The 17277-nt window shown below is 47.6% G+C and overlaps 1 protein-coding gene across 4 annotated transcripts in view; it reads right to left on the reverse strand.

Annotated features, from left to right (window-relative positions):
• EIF2AK3 (eukaryotic translation initiation factor 2 alpha kinase 3) overlaps positions 1-17277 on the reverse strand; it is a 69838-nt gene that overhangs the window by 30838 nt on the left and 21723 nt on the right. For all 4 annotated transcript variants that reach the window (XM_039331643.1, XM_039331642.1, XM_039331645.1 and 1 more), the window contains one exon: positions 3994-4188. In XM_039331643.1, the coding sequence (XP_039187577.1) occupies positions 3994-4188 (195 nt within the window). The remainder of the gene's footprint in view (positions 1-3993; positions 4189-17277) is intronic.

Below are 17277 nucleotides of genomic sequence, written 5' to 3' on the forward strand. Positions count from 1 at the left end.
CTGAAGCCTTGGAAACCACAAAGAGGATGGAGTAGAATCCCCCTCCCCTGTGGTCTGGCGGTACTAGTTCTATGGCCTGAATTTCTAAAAGGTGTTGGATGGCCTCCAGCATGAGACCCTGTTTGAGTGGATCCCTGGAAACGGAACAAACAGTGAATCGGTCCGGGGGTTTGGCTAGAAACTTCAGGGACAGACCGAACTGGATGGTTTGCAATACCTAGTTGTTCGTGGAGGTGAGTTCCCACTGGTGGTAGAAGTGAGCTAGCCTTCCCCCAATGGGAAGGGCAGTGTAGGAGTCACTTGGACCTCCTGTAGGGGACGTCCTGCCCCACGAAATGGCCGCTTGGCCTGGTTTTGTTGTCTGGGTCAAAACCCTGTCCTGTCATAAGGGCGATCATATGGTCTTTCCTGTCTGGGGGTGTATGAGCGGGAGGGCTGAGTGGCTGTTGTACTTGTTGTCTGTCAAAAGGACTGTCTGCGAAAGTAAGGAGTTGGGCGCTTGTTGGACTTTTTGTTCAAATGAGCCATGACCTTGCGCTTGTCCTTGTTCTTTACAAGGTACAGAGCCAGGGCGTCCCCAAAAAATTGTTGCCCAGATAAGGAGCAGTTGCTAGACGCCATTTGAGCTTGGTGTCAGCCTGCCAATGTTTTAGCCACAGCATCCTCCTGGCAATGATATTGGATGCTATAGACCTAGAGAAAAAGATGGCCGATTGAAGCATTGCATCTGCAGCATATTCAGTGGCCGCCACCATTTTGGCTAGGTCTGGGTGTGTCCGAATGTCCTCAGCGGGGACTCTGGCCTGAAGTTGGCGTAGCCATAAAAGGGTAGTCCTGACAAAGAAGGACGCACGGGTAGCTGCTTTAATTTCCCATGCTGCTGATTTGTGGGCCTTCTGGAAAGTTTGTTCCCATTTTTTGTCGTCTGCTTTCAGCGCCTCCGACAGATCCCCAGCAATTGCAGTCTGGGATACCAGAGAGGTCCAGGCTTCATCTATCTTGGGGACCTCAAGTGCATCAGTGAGGTCTGTGGAGGTGCTAAAGATCTTTTTGTCAATTCTGCTTACGGAATGGAATGAAGAAGGGGAAGCCCATTGTTTCTTAATCCCTTTCAGAAAAATGGAGGGGCACGGGACGTGATGTTCCGTTGCTACCGTTTCAAAAAATATCAGACTGGGGCTGGTATCCGATGGTGCCTGCGGTTGAGGAAACTGATCGGATCCTATGTTTGCCGTGGAAGTGGCCTTGCGTAGGATAGTGAGAAAAAGGGCCGAATTGAATAGAACTCCCGAAGGGGAGGGTTCAGGGGGCAGTTCCTCCTCCTCTGAGAGATTAAATTCTGGTTGTTCCTCATCTTGAAGGGAAGAGTAACCGCTCATGGAGGAATGTGCAGGAGACGTGGGTTCCTGGAGTACGGGAAACTCCGTAGGATTATAAGCTGGCATAGCTGATGTGGAGGCCCCTTGATCGAGTGTATGGAAGGAACGCTGAGCTAGAGCCCAGTCCATGACCTTGGATAGCAAGGCCTCAAGGCGGCTGTCGGAGAAAAGATCTCCGATGTCCGGTCCCCTGAGTCCTGCAGCTGTGGGCGTAAATGTAGCCTCTTGGGCTGTTCCTGAAACTGTTGTTCTGTGTTGAGCCATTGTGAAGGGTGAACCTAGTGTAACTGGTGTCCCTGGGATGGACCATACGCCCTGAGCTGAGGTTAAGGGACCTAAAGGGAGGTCAACTCCGGGGTTCACCAATTGATCCGTATCTAATCCGGCCTGCCTCTGTGCTCTGCAGAACTCCTTCTCCAGAGCCTGGTGCCTACGGCTGGCTTGCTTTTCCACCAACTTGGAGGACTTCTTGAGCGTGTGCTTAGTCTTAGCTTTGGCCTTGCCTGCCACCTCCTGTTCAGGGGCTTTATGGCAAGCGTAACTAGAGGATGGAGAGGCAGTGCTCATGGGTTGAGACAGCGATGAACCTTCCATCCTGGTTGAGCAGTCTCAAAAAAGTTGAGATGAAGCTCTGGTAGGCAAGTAGCTGGCGGAAGCGAAATTGGAACAAGTAACAAGACTGTTCCCCTGAACACCTGACCAGAAAAAAATTTCTCCCTGAGCTTTGGTCACGGCAATGGAATGAGATACCGAAGGCACGTTTGGAACTACTCTCTGGGCTCCGCCCGGAGGCCTTAGGTGGCCAGTGTGCAGCAGTAAAAAGGAAAAAAAAGACAAACAACCCCAAAAAGGGGCACAGAGGCCTGAAAAGAAAGGATGTCCAGACAGAGGACGGATTAGATCTCAATTGGCAGTTACCCAATTTGTTTTTGTAGTGAAAAGTGTGGAGTGAGCGATGCACCCCCAGTTGTGGCCTAGGACTGTTTAATGACTAGGAGCAGGTCCCGTTGGACCTAAAGGAATCCCCATGGGTAGTTCAAAACGGCCGCTCCTACTGTGACTAGCCCTGTTGGGCCTGCAGAAGTTCCACGTGGAGTTTATGGTAGAGGCCTACAGGAGGTGGACCCACAATTTGCGCCCTGCGAAAGGAGGGAATGCAGGAAATGATTCTCTGAAGAGAGACTATTTAACGGAGCCCCCGAAGGAACTGCGATGCTGGCAACACCTTAACAAGGACCGTTTGCGGCTCCCTGTCGATTACGGCGTTCCAAAATGGCAGCCACGACTCGTTCTCTACTGAGAACAGTCTCCGTGGCCCTAGCAGCCAATTCCTGGGTCCGGGGCAGCCGCGGTGGGAACACTAGTTGGTACAAGGAGAAGCACCTTCGTGGCCTCCCTCGCAATGGCAGGCAAGGCCATGAGGCTTGAATTGCCTTCGGTGCCTGAAACGGCAACCAAAATGGCGTCCGCGACTGTTTCTAGCTGCCTAAGGTGACTCTGAAGGTCTGAATCCAACTTTGAATTCAGACCTGCAGCCTGAACAACGCACGCCGGAACGAAGGCAAGGAAGGGGGGGGGGAAGGGAAGGTGAATAAGTTCCTAGCAGCCCCAGTTGTAAGCTTTCCCCAGAGTCCTGGGGAAAGGGAAATAGGGAAGCTGCAAAAAAAAACCCTCCCCCCCCACCCCACACACCTTGATCTCGTCGCAATTAGTACTGATCCCAGTACTTGTGGGCAAATTTTGTTAAGGGGATTCCAAATTATTGTTGTTGTTTAGAATTAAGAAGGGAGAATTCACCAATGGATTTTATCTCTAACCTGCTATCTGTTGAGAGCCAAACCTAATACGTCTTCAAGAGCTGAGACCAAGTTAAGACTGGATCTCCTAGCAAGAGGGGGCGTGTTAAGTTTGGCTACTTGGTCTCAAGAGCAGGCAGACAGAGAAAACCCATTGGTGGATTCTCCATCTCCTGGACTGGAGAACACAGACTGTTGCGCAGCAGTGTAAGAGCCTTTCGCCATCACTCCCCCCCGGCTTTGAAATGGTGGAGGGGGATGGGTAATACGACTGAGCCTCCCCCGCCCATCCTCCGTAGCATGGCAGTCTGGCTCAGGAAGCGAAAGAGAAGAGGGGGCAGACAGCTGGATAATTGAACAGACGGGGGGAGGCCACTGAGTGGGGAGTGGCCTGTCTGCGGAGACCCTGATGTAAGCGCATGTGAGGCAGCTCCACCTGCCTCACCTCACCTTGTGGTGGCAACAGTGCAACACATGCTATCCTGCCCCGTTGCAGCAAACAACTAGATGGTGGGACGGAGTAGGCGGGCTCTTAACTAGGGCTTATTTTTGGAGTATGGCTTATATTAGGCACATGGCAAAAATCAGGCTATGCCTTATTTTCTCAGTGGGTCTTATTTTGGGGAAAACACGGTACATAAGAAATGAAATAAATTAAACATTCAATTTGTAATATGACTGAAACTGACAAAAGGCAAGTTAGCTTTTACAAGTTTTATAAAATCTTACCAGATAGGTTGGCTATAAACTATTTCAAAACAATTTTAAAAACTCATAAACATTGTCAAAACTCTGTTGCCAAAGTTGTCTTGTTTTACCTTTCCTGAATATGAACTCAGGCCATATGTTGTTCGGGACTTTCCTCCAACCAGAACTACATCATCCCCAAATCTGTAGGATGATTCAAGAAGTGATTCAACAGTGAATGGAACAGCTTCAATGCTCTCTCTGTCACGATCCCACTGGAAAAGATCTCCATCCAAGGAGGGAATTATCATTTTATTCCCAAACACCTACAAAATATTGAAATAGAAGCATACATTTTAATAAGGAAAAAAGAATTCAATGATCAGAATCCAGAAATATTTAAAATCAAATTAGATGCAGATCAATAGAAAAATGCCACAATGACTCGTAAAGATATTTAATCAATGCATATCCACAATTGTGCATTGAACCATGTTCCTTTTCTGATTGACTACATTCTATGACACAAATCATCATTTATTTCAGCTATACAGTCAAACCCCCTAAATAAACTGACTTCTAAGCTAATTTGTTTATCTGTGCCTATCTCAGCCAGATTATTTCACTATTTTTACCTGCTCTTTTCTCAGTAAACCATCCAAGGATTGAAAACTCATTTTTTATGTAAATCAATGTTTTAAGGCATATTAAGTTTATAACAACAGATTGTTATAAATGTTCCTCATCACTTCCTTGAGATTTAAATACTGTTTCATTTGGTGGAAAATCATAATCAGTAATTTCTTGAGAATGGAAGGCAATGTGAAGTCTAATTATATACATGAAGTAGACCATGAAAGAAAGAACGGAACAGGGGGGTTTCTTCTTGTGAGAAGAATGATTTGGGATTGAAACCATGGTAAATTCTCTATGGGCTGATTACAGTAACAGTTTGTTAACAGAGGGTTTTGGAATTTCAGTCTTGTTTTTTTCTTATTGTTCACAATTTTTATTACTTTTATATAATTTTTCATTGTTTTTTTGTTAACAATTTTGTTATAGTATAGTTTATAGATGATAGGCTAACAATTTGTAAATAGATTAAATAGTTTAATAGTTTAAAATTATTTTGGCCTGTTATGCAAGGGTGGGAAACCAACATTGCTGTATTATATTTTACATGTTTTCTTTTTAAAGTCTTTTTTATTCTTTTGTCCTTTTAAAAAATATTTTGGTCTTCTGTATTTTAATCTTCTTTGAATAAACTAAGATTCCCCCCAAAGAAAGTGTTTCTTCTACAAAACTGAAATGAGTGTACACTTGGGATTGTCTTGTTGCATTTTCAAAATAGCAGAGCCCAGTATATTTCTACAAATTACTTTTAAGGCTAGAATATGTAATTTGTGGGTCTATTATTCAAAAATAAAATTTATAAGCCCTTTTAGTGTATAGAATAGTTTGTCAGAGTTCTTAGATCAAAGCCATTGTCTTTTCCCAAAAAAAAGAAAAATAACTGATTTGCTACTCTTAGATAAGAGATCCACTGCATTTTGGATCAAAGACAAGGAACCGTCTCGCTTTAAAAAATAAAAAGCCACATACATGGAACAAAATCTGGCAGAAATGTGGGTAGGAATCATAAGAAATAGAGGAACTGGAGATTATATTATTAACATGCAATTATAGATACTAAATTTTATCCTAGACAAGAGTAGGAATAATAGAAAAAGCAACAGAAGGGGCGTTGTCTTACTTGAACGCCTTTTCTCAGCATGACGATGGAGAATCCACCAATGGATTCTGCTTGTCTTTTGCCCGTAGACTAAGTCAGCCAATTTTGCTCCGCCTCTCCTCCTGAGATGCCCCTTTCCCCAGTCTTGACTGAGGCGAAAGCTGTTGGCTATGTAACCTTGTATTGGCTCAACCTTCTCCAGGCACAGGACCTGACTGGCCCTAAGGGCGGGAGTGGATTCTCCATCATCATGCTAAGAAAAGGCGTTCAGGTAAGACAATGCCCCTTCTCCAGTATGACGAATGGAGAATCCACCAATGGGACATACCAAAGCCTCACTGTCCCTACGGGTGGGAGTCAGTCTGGGCCTGTGTCCCACTCTCTGATACTACACTTTGGAGGACCCTCCTGCCGAAGGAGGCCTCTGCAGATGCGAACCTATCTAACTTGTAGTGTCTTATAAAGGGGGAAGGAGATGCCCACGTCCCCATCCTGCATATTTCCTCAATCGCTGCCTGAGTCTCCCAGGCTGCTGAAGTGGCAGTGCTGCGAGTGGAAAGTGCAGTGATTTGCCTGGGGACTGCTAATGACTTTCCCCTGTATGCCTCTGCTATGCACCTTCTAATCCAGCTTCTGATCGTGGATGCTGTGACCCTTTGACCTCTTGTGTGAGAATGAAGGAGACAAACAGGGCTTCCGATTTGAGGAAAGGTGCCGTTCATTTAATGTATTGTCTTAAAGCCCTACGAACATCTAAAATGTGCCACTTGCGCTCCAATTCATGGGACGGCTCGGGGTAAAAGTCTGGTAGCACTACCTCCTGTGTTCTGTGACATAGGGAATTAACCTTGGGAATGAAGGAAGGGTGCAAACGTAGGACCACCCTGTCTATGTGGAAGATACACAGATCCTCTCTAACTGATAGTGCTGTCGAGGGCTTTTTTTCTCATAGAACGCCCAGAACGGAGTTCCAGCACCTTTTTTTGGATGGAACCTTGTAGGGTAGGCAAGGCAGGTCGTATGACGTGTGTGAGTTCCGGCACCTTTTTTTTAATAGAAAAAAAGCACTGGTGCTGCCAATTCTGAAATAAACCTAGCTGAAGTAACAGTGACCAGAAAGGAAACCTTAAGGGTCAAGTATTGTAAGGTGCAGGTCCGAACAGATTCAAATGGGGTTAAGGTAATGGCCTGTAGGACCTTAGACAGATCCCAGGTGGGATATCTGTGGACCACGGGTAGACCGTTCTTTGTTGCGCCCTTAATGAAGGATCGCACCACTGGATGCCTGGCTAGTGGTTCAGAGTTGCCATAGTTAAGAATGGTGGATAAGGCGGCTACCTGTCTGCGAATTGTGTTGGGCGCTAGTCCCCGATCCAGGCCTTCTGCTAGGTAGTCTAAGATCCTTGGGATCGAAATACTAAAGGGGTCTAGCTGTTGTTTTGTGCACCAGATGCAATAATTTCTCCACGTGGAGTCATAGATTCTGTTAGTTGTAGGCCTTCTAGAGGCCTGGATTGTCTTGATGACTCTTTGTGAAAAGGTCTCCCCTTCTAGGAGGCTCCGTTCAAGTGCCAGGTGGCTAATTGGAGCCATTGTGGCTCTGGATGAAGTAGAGCCCCCTGGTTGAGGGAGATTTGATCGTGTGGAATCCTCCACGGTGGGGATGTAGAAAGGCTTAAGAGGTCGGCAAATCACAGCCGTCTTGGCCAGTGTGGTGCAACGAGAATTACCTCTGCTTGTTCCTGCAATATCTTTCTGATGGTTGCTTGTATCAGAGGAAGCGGTGGGAAGGCGTATAGCAGTCCTTCCGGCCAATGACCTCGAAGCGCATTTGCTCTTTCTGCCCCCGGTGACAGAAAGCGGGAGAAGAACCTTGGGAGCTGAACATTTTTGGGGATGGCAAATAGGTCCAGCATTGGGTGGCTGAATCTCTCTGATGCTTCCCTGAAGAGAGCAGGGTGCAGGCTCCACTCTGAGTGGTTCTACCATCGCCCTGCTTAGGAAGTCCGCCTGATGATTTGCTTCTCCTGATATGTGCTCAGCCTTGAGGGAGACTAGGTTGCTTTCGGCCCAGGTTCCCAGCGCCTGTGCCTTGGTCATGAGGGATCTGGATCACGTGCCGTCGGCTGACATGGGCTTTGGCTGCCACGTTGTCCGTGAGAACCAGGACATACTGATCACTACTGCGTTGTGAAAGTGGTGAAGGGCCGGGTGTATGGCTCTGAGCTCTAACCAGTTTAAGTTGTGCTTTAGATCCTCCTTTGATCATTGGTCCTGTGCCAGCTGCAATTGTAGGTGTGCTCCCCAACCGAACAGACTGGCGTCCGTGGTCAGAGTGACTCGGTCGGTTTCCTTGAACATGTCTCCCTTTTCCACCGCTGGAGAAGCCCACCACTGGAGCGACTTCAGGACCCCTGGTGGGACCCTTACTCTTCGGTTGGATGAGACTATTCTCTTTTGGAACAGGAATAGGAACTATTGCAGATCTCTGGAGTGTAGCCGTGCCCAGGGCACGATTGCAAGGCATGAAATCATCTTTCCTAGTAATTGGGAAAGTGTGGCTAATTTTGTGGTTTGCTTCTTTCGAATCAATCTGACCATGGTTCGAATGCTATCTTGGCGCTCTCGAGAGAGGTAGACCTTGCACTGTAGTGTGTTTATCACAGCTCCCAGATGAAGAAGGTGGGTCGATGGGACCGTCTGACTCTTTTGAAAATTTACTGAGAATCCATGTTCCTGAAAGGTTGTTAGAGTCAATGCTAGATCTGACGAGGATTGGATGAGAATGTCGTCCAGATAACATTGAATGCGCACAGGAATTGTTCACAGATGTGCCACGAGTGTCACCAGTACCTTTGTGAATACTCTGGGAGCTGAAGAAAATGAAAATGTATTGAAAATGCTGCCCTGTGTGACAGAACCTGAGAAACCTCCAATGTTCCGGAAGTATGGGAATGTGAACGTAGGCCTCCGTCAGATCTATGGACATCAGGAGGTCTCCCTTCTGATGCTTGCTAATATTGACTGGAGGGTTTGCATTTTGAACTTTCTGTATGCCAAGTGGTTGTTGAGGGTTTTTAAATCTAAAATTGCTTTCCACCCCCCAAACTCTTTGGGACTATGAACAAGATGGAATAGAATCCCTGTCCCCGCTGGTCTCTCTCTACCGCGGTGGTTCTCAACCTTTCTAATGCCGTGACCCCATAATACAGTTCCCCATGTTGTGGTGACCCCCAAGTGGGTGTGGCCACCAATAAGAGGGAGTAGGACAGCAAGGGAAAAGGGAAAAAAAATGTCGGACAGCCTTGTTTGGCGACCCCCGTGAAATGGTCGTTCGACCCCAAATGGGGTCCCGACCCACAGGTTGAGAACCACTGCTCTACCGGTTCTATGGCCTGGATGTCCAGTAGGTGTTGAATGGCCTCTTTGATAAGGTTCCTTTTGGTCGGATTCCTTGAAGATGGACAAGGAATGAAGCGTTCGGGGGTGTTGATATGAATTCCAGTGGGAGGCCGAATCTAATAGTATTTAGAACCCAAAGGTCTGTGGTGGTGGCTTGCCATTTGTGAGTAAAAAGAGCTAGCCTGCCACCAATGGGGGAGTCCTCCCCGCTGTCACTTGGATCTTCGGTAGGAGCGACCTCCCGCTCCTCGAAAGGGCCGCTTTGATTGGAACTGTTGTCTGAACCTGTCTCTGTTGCTGGTTCTATCACTCTGTCGGTCTGACCTAGGCTGATAGGGGCGGGGAAAGGAACTTTGCTCTGTGCCTGTGTCAGATCGAAAGGATGGTCTGCGGGGGTAGGAGGACACTCTCCTCTCCATTCTCCTTGACAGGTGGGCCAGTACCTTGCGTTTGTCCTTGTTCTCTATCAGATAAGGATCAAGGGCCTCATCGAAAAGCCAGCCGCCCTTGTAGGGTGCTGGCGCCAACTGCCACTTTGCTTTAATGTCGGCTCTCCACTGTTTGAGCCACAGCAATCTGCGTGCTCCGGTGTTGTACGCTATTGCCATTGCAGAATAGTTTGCTGCATGTAAGGATGAATCTGACATGAACTCCGCTGCCGCCACTAACCTTCTTAAGTTTTGGTGGGTTCTCTCCTCCTTTGGAGAGGTACTTGCCTGGAGTTGACGCACCCAGAGTAGCAAAGTCCTAGTGAAAAAGGAGGTAGAGATGGCTGCCTTGATTGCCCACGCCGAGGCCTGGTGTGCCCTGCGGAAGGTGAGATCCATCTTCTTATCTTCTGATTTTAGGGCCTCCGCCACATCCCGGTTACCATGGATGGAGACAAGAGAGCAGCTAGGGGTTCATCTACTGTTGGAACCTCTATTACCTCCGATAGGGCCGGATCTATGTTGAACATTTTCTTCTCTGTCCCCGCCCCCCATTGGGAGGAAAGACCTCGGTGCCCCATGTTACTCTGAACTGTATCAAAGAGAGGGGGGCAGGGGATAAATTGCTGTGTGTAAGTGGGCTATGAAAACACCTTGTTGTTTGTGACCTGACTAGTTGAGGGTCCCTTCTGAGGAAGCAAAGGTCTTGCAGTACTGCTGGCCTTGTGGAGCAGGGGTTTGAATAGAGACGGATTAAAGAGGCCCACGAATGGTGGAGGATCTGGGGATATATCTTCTTCTTCTGACAGCCCCTGATCCGTCAGCTCATGGTCCTCCGTAGGAGACCCCCTGCCTCTGGAGGACTGAGAGGGGGAAATTGAGTCCTGGTACACAGAGGCTTCCTCTTGGGAAAGGCAGGAGCCACCATTTGAAGCCACAGACCCTGTTCTGGAGCAATGATGTCTTGAAGAGGCCATGGCCTGGGCGACGGCCGGAGATATCAGTGATTATAAGTATTCCGATGACAATGCTCCATGATTGTCTGAAGTACAGGGGCCTGTTTCCGTCCCCAGACCTCCAGGCCTCTCACTTAAGGGAGATCCGCTTCCCTGTTCAGCGTCAACCTCTGTTTCCAGAGGTTCCTGACTAGGCTTTCTTGGGCCAAATATTTCCTCCTCCTTATAACTAGGTGGTTCTAGCCTGTCCTCCACTGAGCATTGCCTCTTCTCAGCTCTAGAAAACTGTTTTTCCAGAGCCTAGTGTCGACGTTTGGCCTCCCTATCTTAGAAGGTCTTTTACCAGATATTGCCTTAGCTTTGATCCTGCCAGCTGCCTCCTGCTTGGATGATTTTTGCCTCTTACAACCGGGGAGAATAATGGAGGTTTCCTGCGCTATCTGGATAGCATTTGTGTCTGCCATTTGTCAAAGGGAGATCTCTCAGTGCAAGCCTAAGAGAGAGGTCTCTATTAGAAGGCCTGGTGAAATTCTAGTCCAAGGACAATCTGGACTGTAACAGTCTTGTGTGTGTGTGTGTTTTAATATTTTGGATAGAGACTAAGGATAGCGAGAAAAGATTCTGCTCCCTTGATAGTTCTCCGAAGCTCAGTTGAGTTCCCCAAGTTTGTTAGAAGCCTCCTTTGCACTCTGCCTGCTGGCTGAACTCCAGGGAAAATGCGTGCGGAGATTTAAAGCTCCCCGCTGATTGTCTGAGCTTCAGTGAGGCCGCGGGTTACCGAGGGAAGCTGTGGGAGCCCTGACGCTCATCGCGGATCAGCTGGACTAATGAATAGAAACCACGGGAGATCTGATGCCCTCTGCAAATCAGCTGAGCTTCAGTAAGGCTTCGGAGACCTGTTAGTTGTCCGCGGGCCAGCTGGGCTTCCGCAGATCAGCTGGGCTCTGGGGAATCCTTGTGGAATCCCTATCCCTGTGGCTACTTGAATTTTAAAATTTTGGCTGTCCCAGAAGAGGGGAACTGAAGCAATCCCTGTAGTTGGGGGGTGGGGGGGAATCCTCCCTTGGTCCTGAAGCCCACGCGGAGCCAAAATGGCATCCGGCTCTTTGTTCTCCCTTCGGGATCAGTTGGCCTAAGGGCAAGCCTCATGGCTGTGCTGCAATTCAGCCACAAAATGAAAAAACAGTAAAACAAATCTCCGTTCGTCCTTCGCTCCCTGCCCCCCACCAAGTGAAAGCAATAATAGAAGAATATGACCTAATTTAAAGTCTTTTGTTAGAGAATTTTAATTTCTCTATTGGTGAAAAATAAATCAAAAGCTCTCACAGTTGACTGCATTTAGCTGATTCAAATAACTTTATATTTATATAAAAATATTTACAATACCATTCTTCTTTACAGCAACATAGTTTAATGAAGACTTCTTATAGAGACAGACCAGAGACTAAACCAGAGACAAAACTGAGACTGGAAATCCAGCTCCTAACTCAATACTCTTTTTTGCACAGACTCAGTAGCACCTTCTTCACATTGGCTGACTGAGTTACCACATGACTCTTCCTCCTCATGAATATTCCAACACTCCTCCCTTCATGACAGGAAGAGACATCAGACCTATTGACTTAACACATTCTCCATAGTGAACATTACCCAATGGTTTAGTCATGTCTGCCAAATTATCCTCAGAAGAACAATGATGTAAACTAATCAATCTTTCTTTTACAGCTTCCCTGACATTACAATACTTAATGTCTACATGTTTACTTCTGTTCTTTACCCTATCACCAGTTGCCATTTTTATACAGGCAGCCTTGTCTTCAAATACCTTTACAGATTCTTTTACATTAATATTTAAATCTTGCAACAACTGTACATACCATGTAACTTCAGAACACAATTCAGATAAAGCAATAAACTCTGCTTCCGCTGTTGAAATAGCAACAGTTGTTTGTTTTCTGGACTTCCATCCAATCAGAGTCCCTCCAAACAATATTATAATCCCAGAATTTGATTTCCTTGTGTTTATGTCATTTGCATAGTCACTATCGACATAACACTTTAATTTCAATTCCTCAGTAATCTGTATTTGAAGACCCAAATTTATAGTTCCCTTTAAATATCTGAGAACCCTTTTTACACCCATCCAATATAACTTTGTAGGTGCAACAGTAAAACGACTCAAAATGCTTACTGCGCAAGCTAGGTCTGATCTGGATCACTGTGATAGATATAACAAACTCCCTATTGCTGAGTGATATATCTCTTGATCACAGGTTTCCCCTTTGTCCGCACTTAAACTATTATAAAAATCCGCACTCATGGGTGTGGGAGCAGTATTGCAATCCTTCATATTATATTTCTCCTTTGACTGAGAATATAACCCTTTTCATTTTTCTGTATCTCTACACCAAGATAATTTTTTATTTCTCCCAAATTCTTTAATTCAAATTTCTTTCATAATTTATCAGCAAATTCTTTGACTTGTGATGCATCCTTTGCGATGAAGCAAAGATCATCCACAAATGATAACAGTAGACAATTCCCTCCTTGTAACTGTCCAGTATATATACAATTATCAGCTTTGCAACTTTTAAATCCAAGATCCTTTAAAGCAGTATCTAAACAGATGGGGTGTTGTCTTACCTGAACGCCTTTTCTCAGCATGAGGAATGTAGACTCCAAGCACGGGTTGATTTAGTCTTCTAGCCCAATCAGACCAAACAATCAAAGTTGCCACGCCTCTGCAGGGTCTGACCATGCCCCAGTTTTGAAAGGGCAAAGCGAATGATTGTGTGACGTGATGGCTCCGAACTGCTGACACTAACCTAGCTGCTAGTAATGATCAGGGAGGGGGTGGAGTCTACATTCCTCATGCTGAGAAAAGGTGTTCAGGTAAGACAACGCCCCTTCTCCAGCATGTAGAGGAATGTGGACTCCAAGGATGGGACATACCAAAGCCCCTATGATCCCACGGGTGGGAAGCAGGTTGGTTAAGTGTCGATGCTGAAATGGACCACTTGTTGTAAAACCCGACGGCCAAAAGCGGCCTCCGCGGAAGCAAACTTGTCGAGTTTGTACTAGTAAATGAATGGTGAAGGGGACGACCACGTAGCCGCCTTACAGATGTCCTCTATGGACGCCTGAGTCTGCCACGCCGCTGATGTGGAAGCACTACGAGTAGAGTGTGCTGTCAGGTGGCTTGGGACAGGTAAAGAGGAAGCCTGGTAAGATTGAGCGATACAGGCCTTGATCCACCTGGCTATAGTAGAGGAGGAAACCTTCTGTCCCTTGGAAGTTGAGTGGAAAGAGACAAACAATGCCTCCGATTTGCGAAAGGAAGCTGTCCTCTTAATGTAATGACGTAATGCCCTACGTACATCTAGGTAATGCCACTGCTTTTCTAGTGTGTGAGAAGGATTGGGACAAAAGTTTGGTAGTACAATGTCCTGAGCCGGGTGAAACAGGGTATTCACCTTGGGAATGAATGAGGGATCTAACCTCAGCACCACTCTGTCCTGATAGAAGGTACACAGGTCTTCCCTAACTGAAAGAGCAGCCAGTTCTGACACGCGTCTCGCCGACGTGATGGCTACTAGGAAAGCCACCTTGTGGGACAAAATGTGAAGAGGACAAGACCTTATAGGTTCAAAGGGAGACCTAGTGAGTGTCTGCAGAACACGAGGTAGTTCCCAAGATGGATACCTATGTACTACCGGAGGTCTGGTGTTGGAGACTCCTTTCATAAAGGATCGGACCCTGGGATGATGGGACAATGGAGTGGCGTTGGCACAGGTGAACACTGTGGAAAGAGCGGCCATCTGTCTACGCAAGATGTTGGGCGCTAAGCCTTTATCCACTCCATCCATGAGGTATTCAAGAATCACTGGAATAGTGACAGAAGAGATAGACAAACCGTTACAGGTATACCAGTCACAGAAGTTCTTCCAAGTGGCATCATAGATTCGGTTCGTCACCGGCCGTCTGGAAGCTTGGATCATAGCTATCACCCTTGAAGAGTAAGAGCCGCACATCAGGAACTGGCGCTCAGATGCCAGACGGCTAATTGTAGCCACTGTGGGTCCAGATGGCATATGGCCCCGTGTTAGAATTATCCTCTCTGGAGGGATTTGCCAAGGGGGGGCTACGGCGAGGTTCACGAGATCCGCGAACCATGGACGCCTCGGCCAATACGGGGCCACAAGGATTAGCTACGCCTGTTCCTGTAACAGCTTCCTGATGACGGCCGGGATCAAGGGAAGGGGTGGAAATGCATATAGAAGGCCCGCCGGCCAAGGGCTGCGGAGGGCATCTGCTCCTTCCGAACCCTGAGATGGGTACCGAGATAGAAACCGGGGAAGCTGGGTGTTCTTCGGGGATGCAAACAGGTCGACTTTGGGCCGACTGAAACGGTGAGTTATCTCCCGAAAGAGATGGGGATGTAGACGCCACTCTGAATGATCTATCGTAGATCGACTCAGAAAATCTACCTGGTCGTTTTCTACCCCTGAAATGTGTTCCGCCTTTAGGGACAACAGATTCTGTTCTGCCCATGACCCCAGACACTGGGCCTCGGACATTAGAATCCACGATCGAGTGCCGCCCTGCCTGTTGACATGGGCCTTTGCCGCCACGTTGTCTGTCAGAACCAGCATGTGGCGGCCCAACTTCTTGTGGAAATGGCAAAGTGCTAGGTGTATGGCTCTGAGCTCTAACCAATTGATATTTTTCTTGAGATCCCGTTGAGACCACCGTCCCTGGGCGAATTGGGATTGCAGATGTGCCCCCCATCCAAACAGACTGGCGTGACAGCTGTGACAGTAGGAGCAGGGTTACACGTTTCTCCTTGCGCACCCTGGTGACCATCGTACACATGCTGAGCTGATGCTCCTGAGACAGGAAAACTCGGCACTGGCTGGTGTCTATTATTGCACCTAGGTGGAGCAAACGGTTTGTTGGGATCAGATGGCTCTTTGGGAAGTTGATCATAAATCCATGATCCTGGAGTGTCTTGATCGTCATTGCCACATCTGAACGGGCGTTCAGTGCCGAGGACGACTGGATTAGGATATCGTCCAAGTAGCACTGAACACAGACTGGTACCAACCTGAGCTGTGCGGCGAGAACCACCAGGATTTTGGTGAAAACCCTTGGAGCTGATGATAGGCCGAATGGTAGGGCCCTGTACTGATAGTGATGGTTGGAATACCTGAATCTGAGGAAACGCCTGTGATTTGGATGTATGGGAACGTGCAGGTAAGCTTCTGTCAGATCTATGGATGTAAGAAAATCCCCCGGCCGAATACTGCCCAGAATAGAATGAAGAGTTTGCATCTTGAATTTTTGGTAAATTAGGTACCGATTTAGAGCCTTGAGGCCTAGGATCGCCCTCCATCCTCCTGAGGGTTTTGGTACCACGAACAGGATGGAGCAGAAACCCAGTCCCCATTGATCCGGGGGTACCCGCTCTATTGCCTCTATGCTTAACAGATGACAAATGGCCTCCTCCATGAGACCTTGTTTCACGGGATTTCTGGATAGGGGGCAGGAGATGAAGCGCCGAGGCGGGAGTGTGAGGAACTCCAGAGACAGTCCGTCTCTGATATTGGTTAGAACCCAATTGTCCGTGGTGGTACTTTCCCATTTGTGGAAATATAGTGCCAGTCTTCCGCCAATGGGAGGAATCCGCCTCAAGTCACTTTGACTTTCGGAAAGGACGAGCTCCTCAGCCGCGAAAGGGCCGCTTAGCCTGGAATTGTGGCTTTGGCTTGTCTCTGTAGCTGGCCCGGTCCGATGAGCGGTCCGGCCCTGCTTGAAAGGGTCGATACCCGCTCCATGTAGTTCGGTCTGAGCCAGACTTGAACAACGGACCCCGGTTGTATGGAGAAAAACGTCTGCCCGTTTTTTTGACAACATGAGCTAGTACTTTCAACTTTTCTTGTTTTCAGTCAGGTAAGGAGTGAGAGCCTCTCCAAAAAGGCGACCCTTTTGATATGGTGCCGCAGTTACTCTCCATTTGTGCCTGGTATCGGCCTTCCAATTTTTTAGCCAGAACAACCGGCGTGCGGCCACGTTGGAAGCTATGGCCCGAGCCGAATATTTGGCCGACTGCAGAGACACATCCGCCATGTATTCCAGTGCAGCCCTTAGTTTAGTGACATCCTGGTGAACCCTTACCTCGTCTGGGGATAATCTGGCCTGTAATTCCCTGAGCCAGATTAATGCAATTCTAGCGAAAAAGGAGTTAGATGTTGAGGCTCTTATAGCCCAAGCCGATGCCTGATGGGTCCTTTTGAGGGAAATCTCAGACTTCTTGTCCTCAGCCTTAAAGGCCTCCGACATATCTCCTGGGATTTTGGTGTCTGACAGTATGGGGGCGAGAGCCTCGTCTACACTTGGAACTTTGAAGACATCATTGAGGGAAGGGACCGTATCTAAGAGCTTACGATCTAATCCCCCAAGAGCAGAGAAACTTCCAGGAGATCCCCACTGATCCTGAACGGATTTGAGAAACATAGGGGGACAAGGTATCTGTAGGTTCTTCTTGACCGGTTCTAGAAACAGTGGTTCAGAACTCTGTCCAAAGTCCTGATCGGTCGTCTGTGGTTTCACGGGTTCAATTTTTCCGGTGACATAGGCCTTTTGTAAAAGAGGATAGAAGGAATTTGGATTAAACACCCCTACCATAGGAGTGGCCTCTGCCTGAATGTCTTCCCCGTCTGACCACATTCCTTCTTCCGGAATCTGAGCAGAAAAATCCAGTATCTCGCTCCCTTCAGATTGAGGTGGAGAACCGTGATCTGAGATCACATACTCCCTGGGATGCCTAGTTTCTGTGGGCGTAGGGGGGGTTGATGGTCCTTGGACCGGAATGGCCCTCCCTGAAGCTGCCATTGCCTG

This window comes from Crotalus tigris, unplaced genomic scaffold (assembly GCF_016545835.1).
Source record: "Crotalus tigris isolate CLP2741 ecotype Arizona unplaced genomic scaffold, ASM1654583v1 scf7180000024437.13266115, whole genome shotgun sequence".
Lineage (NCBI taxonomy): Eukaryota > Metazoa > Chordata > Lepidosauria > Squamata > Viperidae > Crotalus > Crotalus tigris.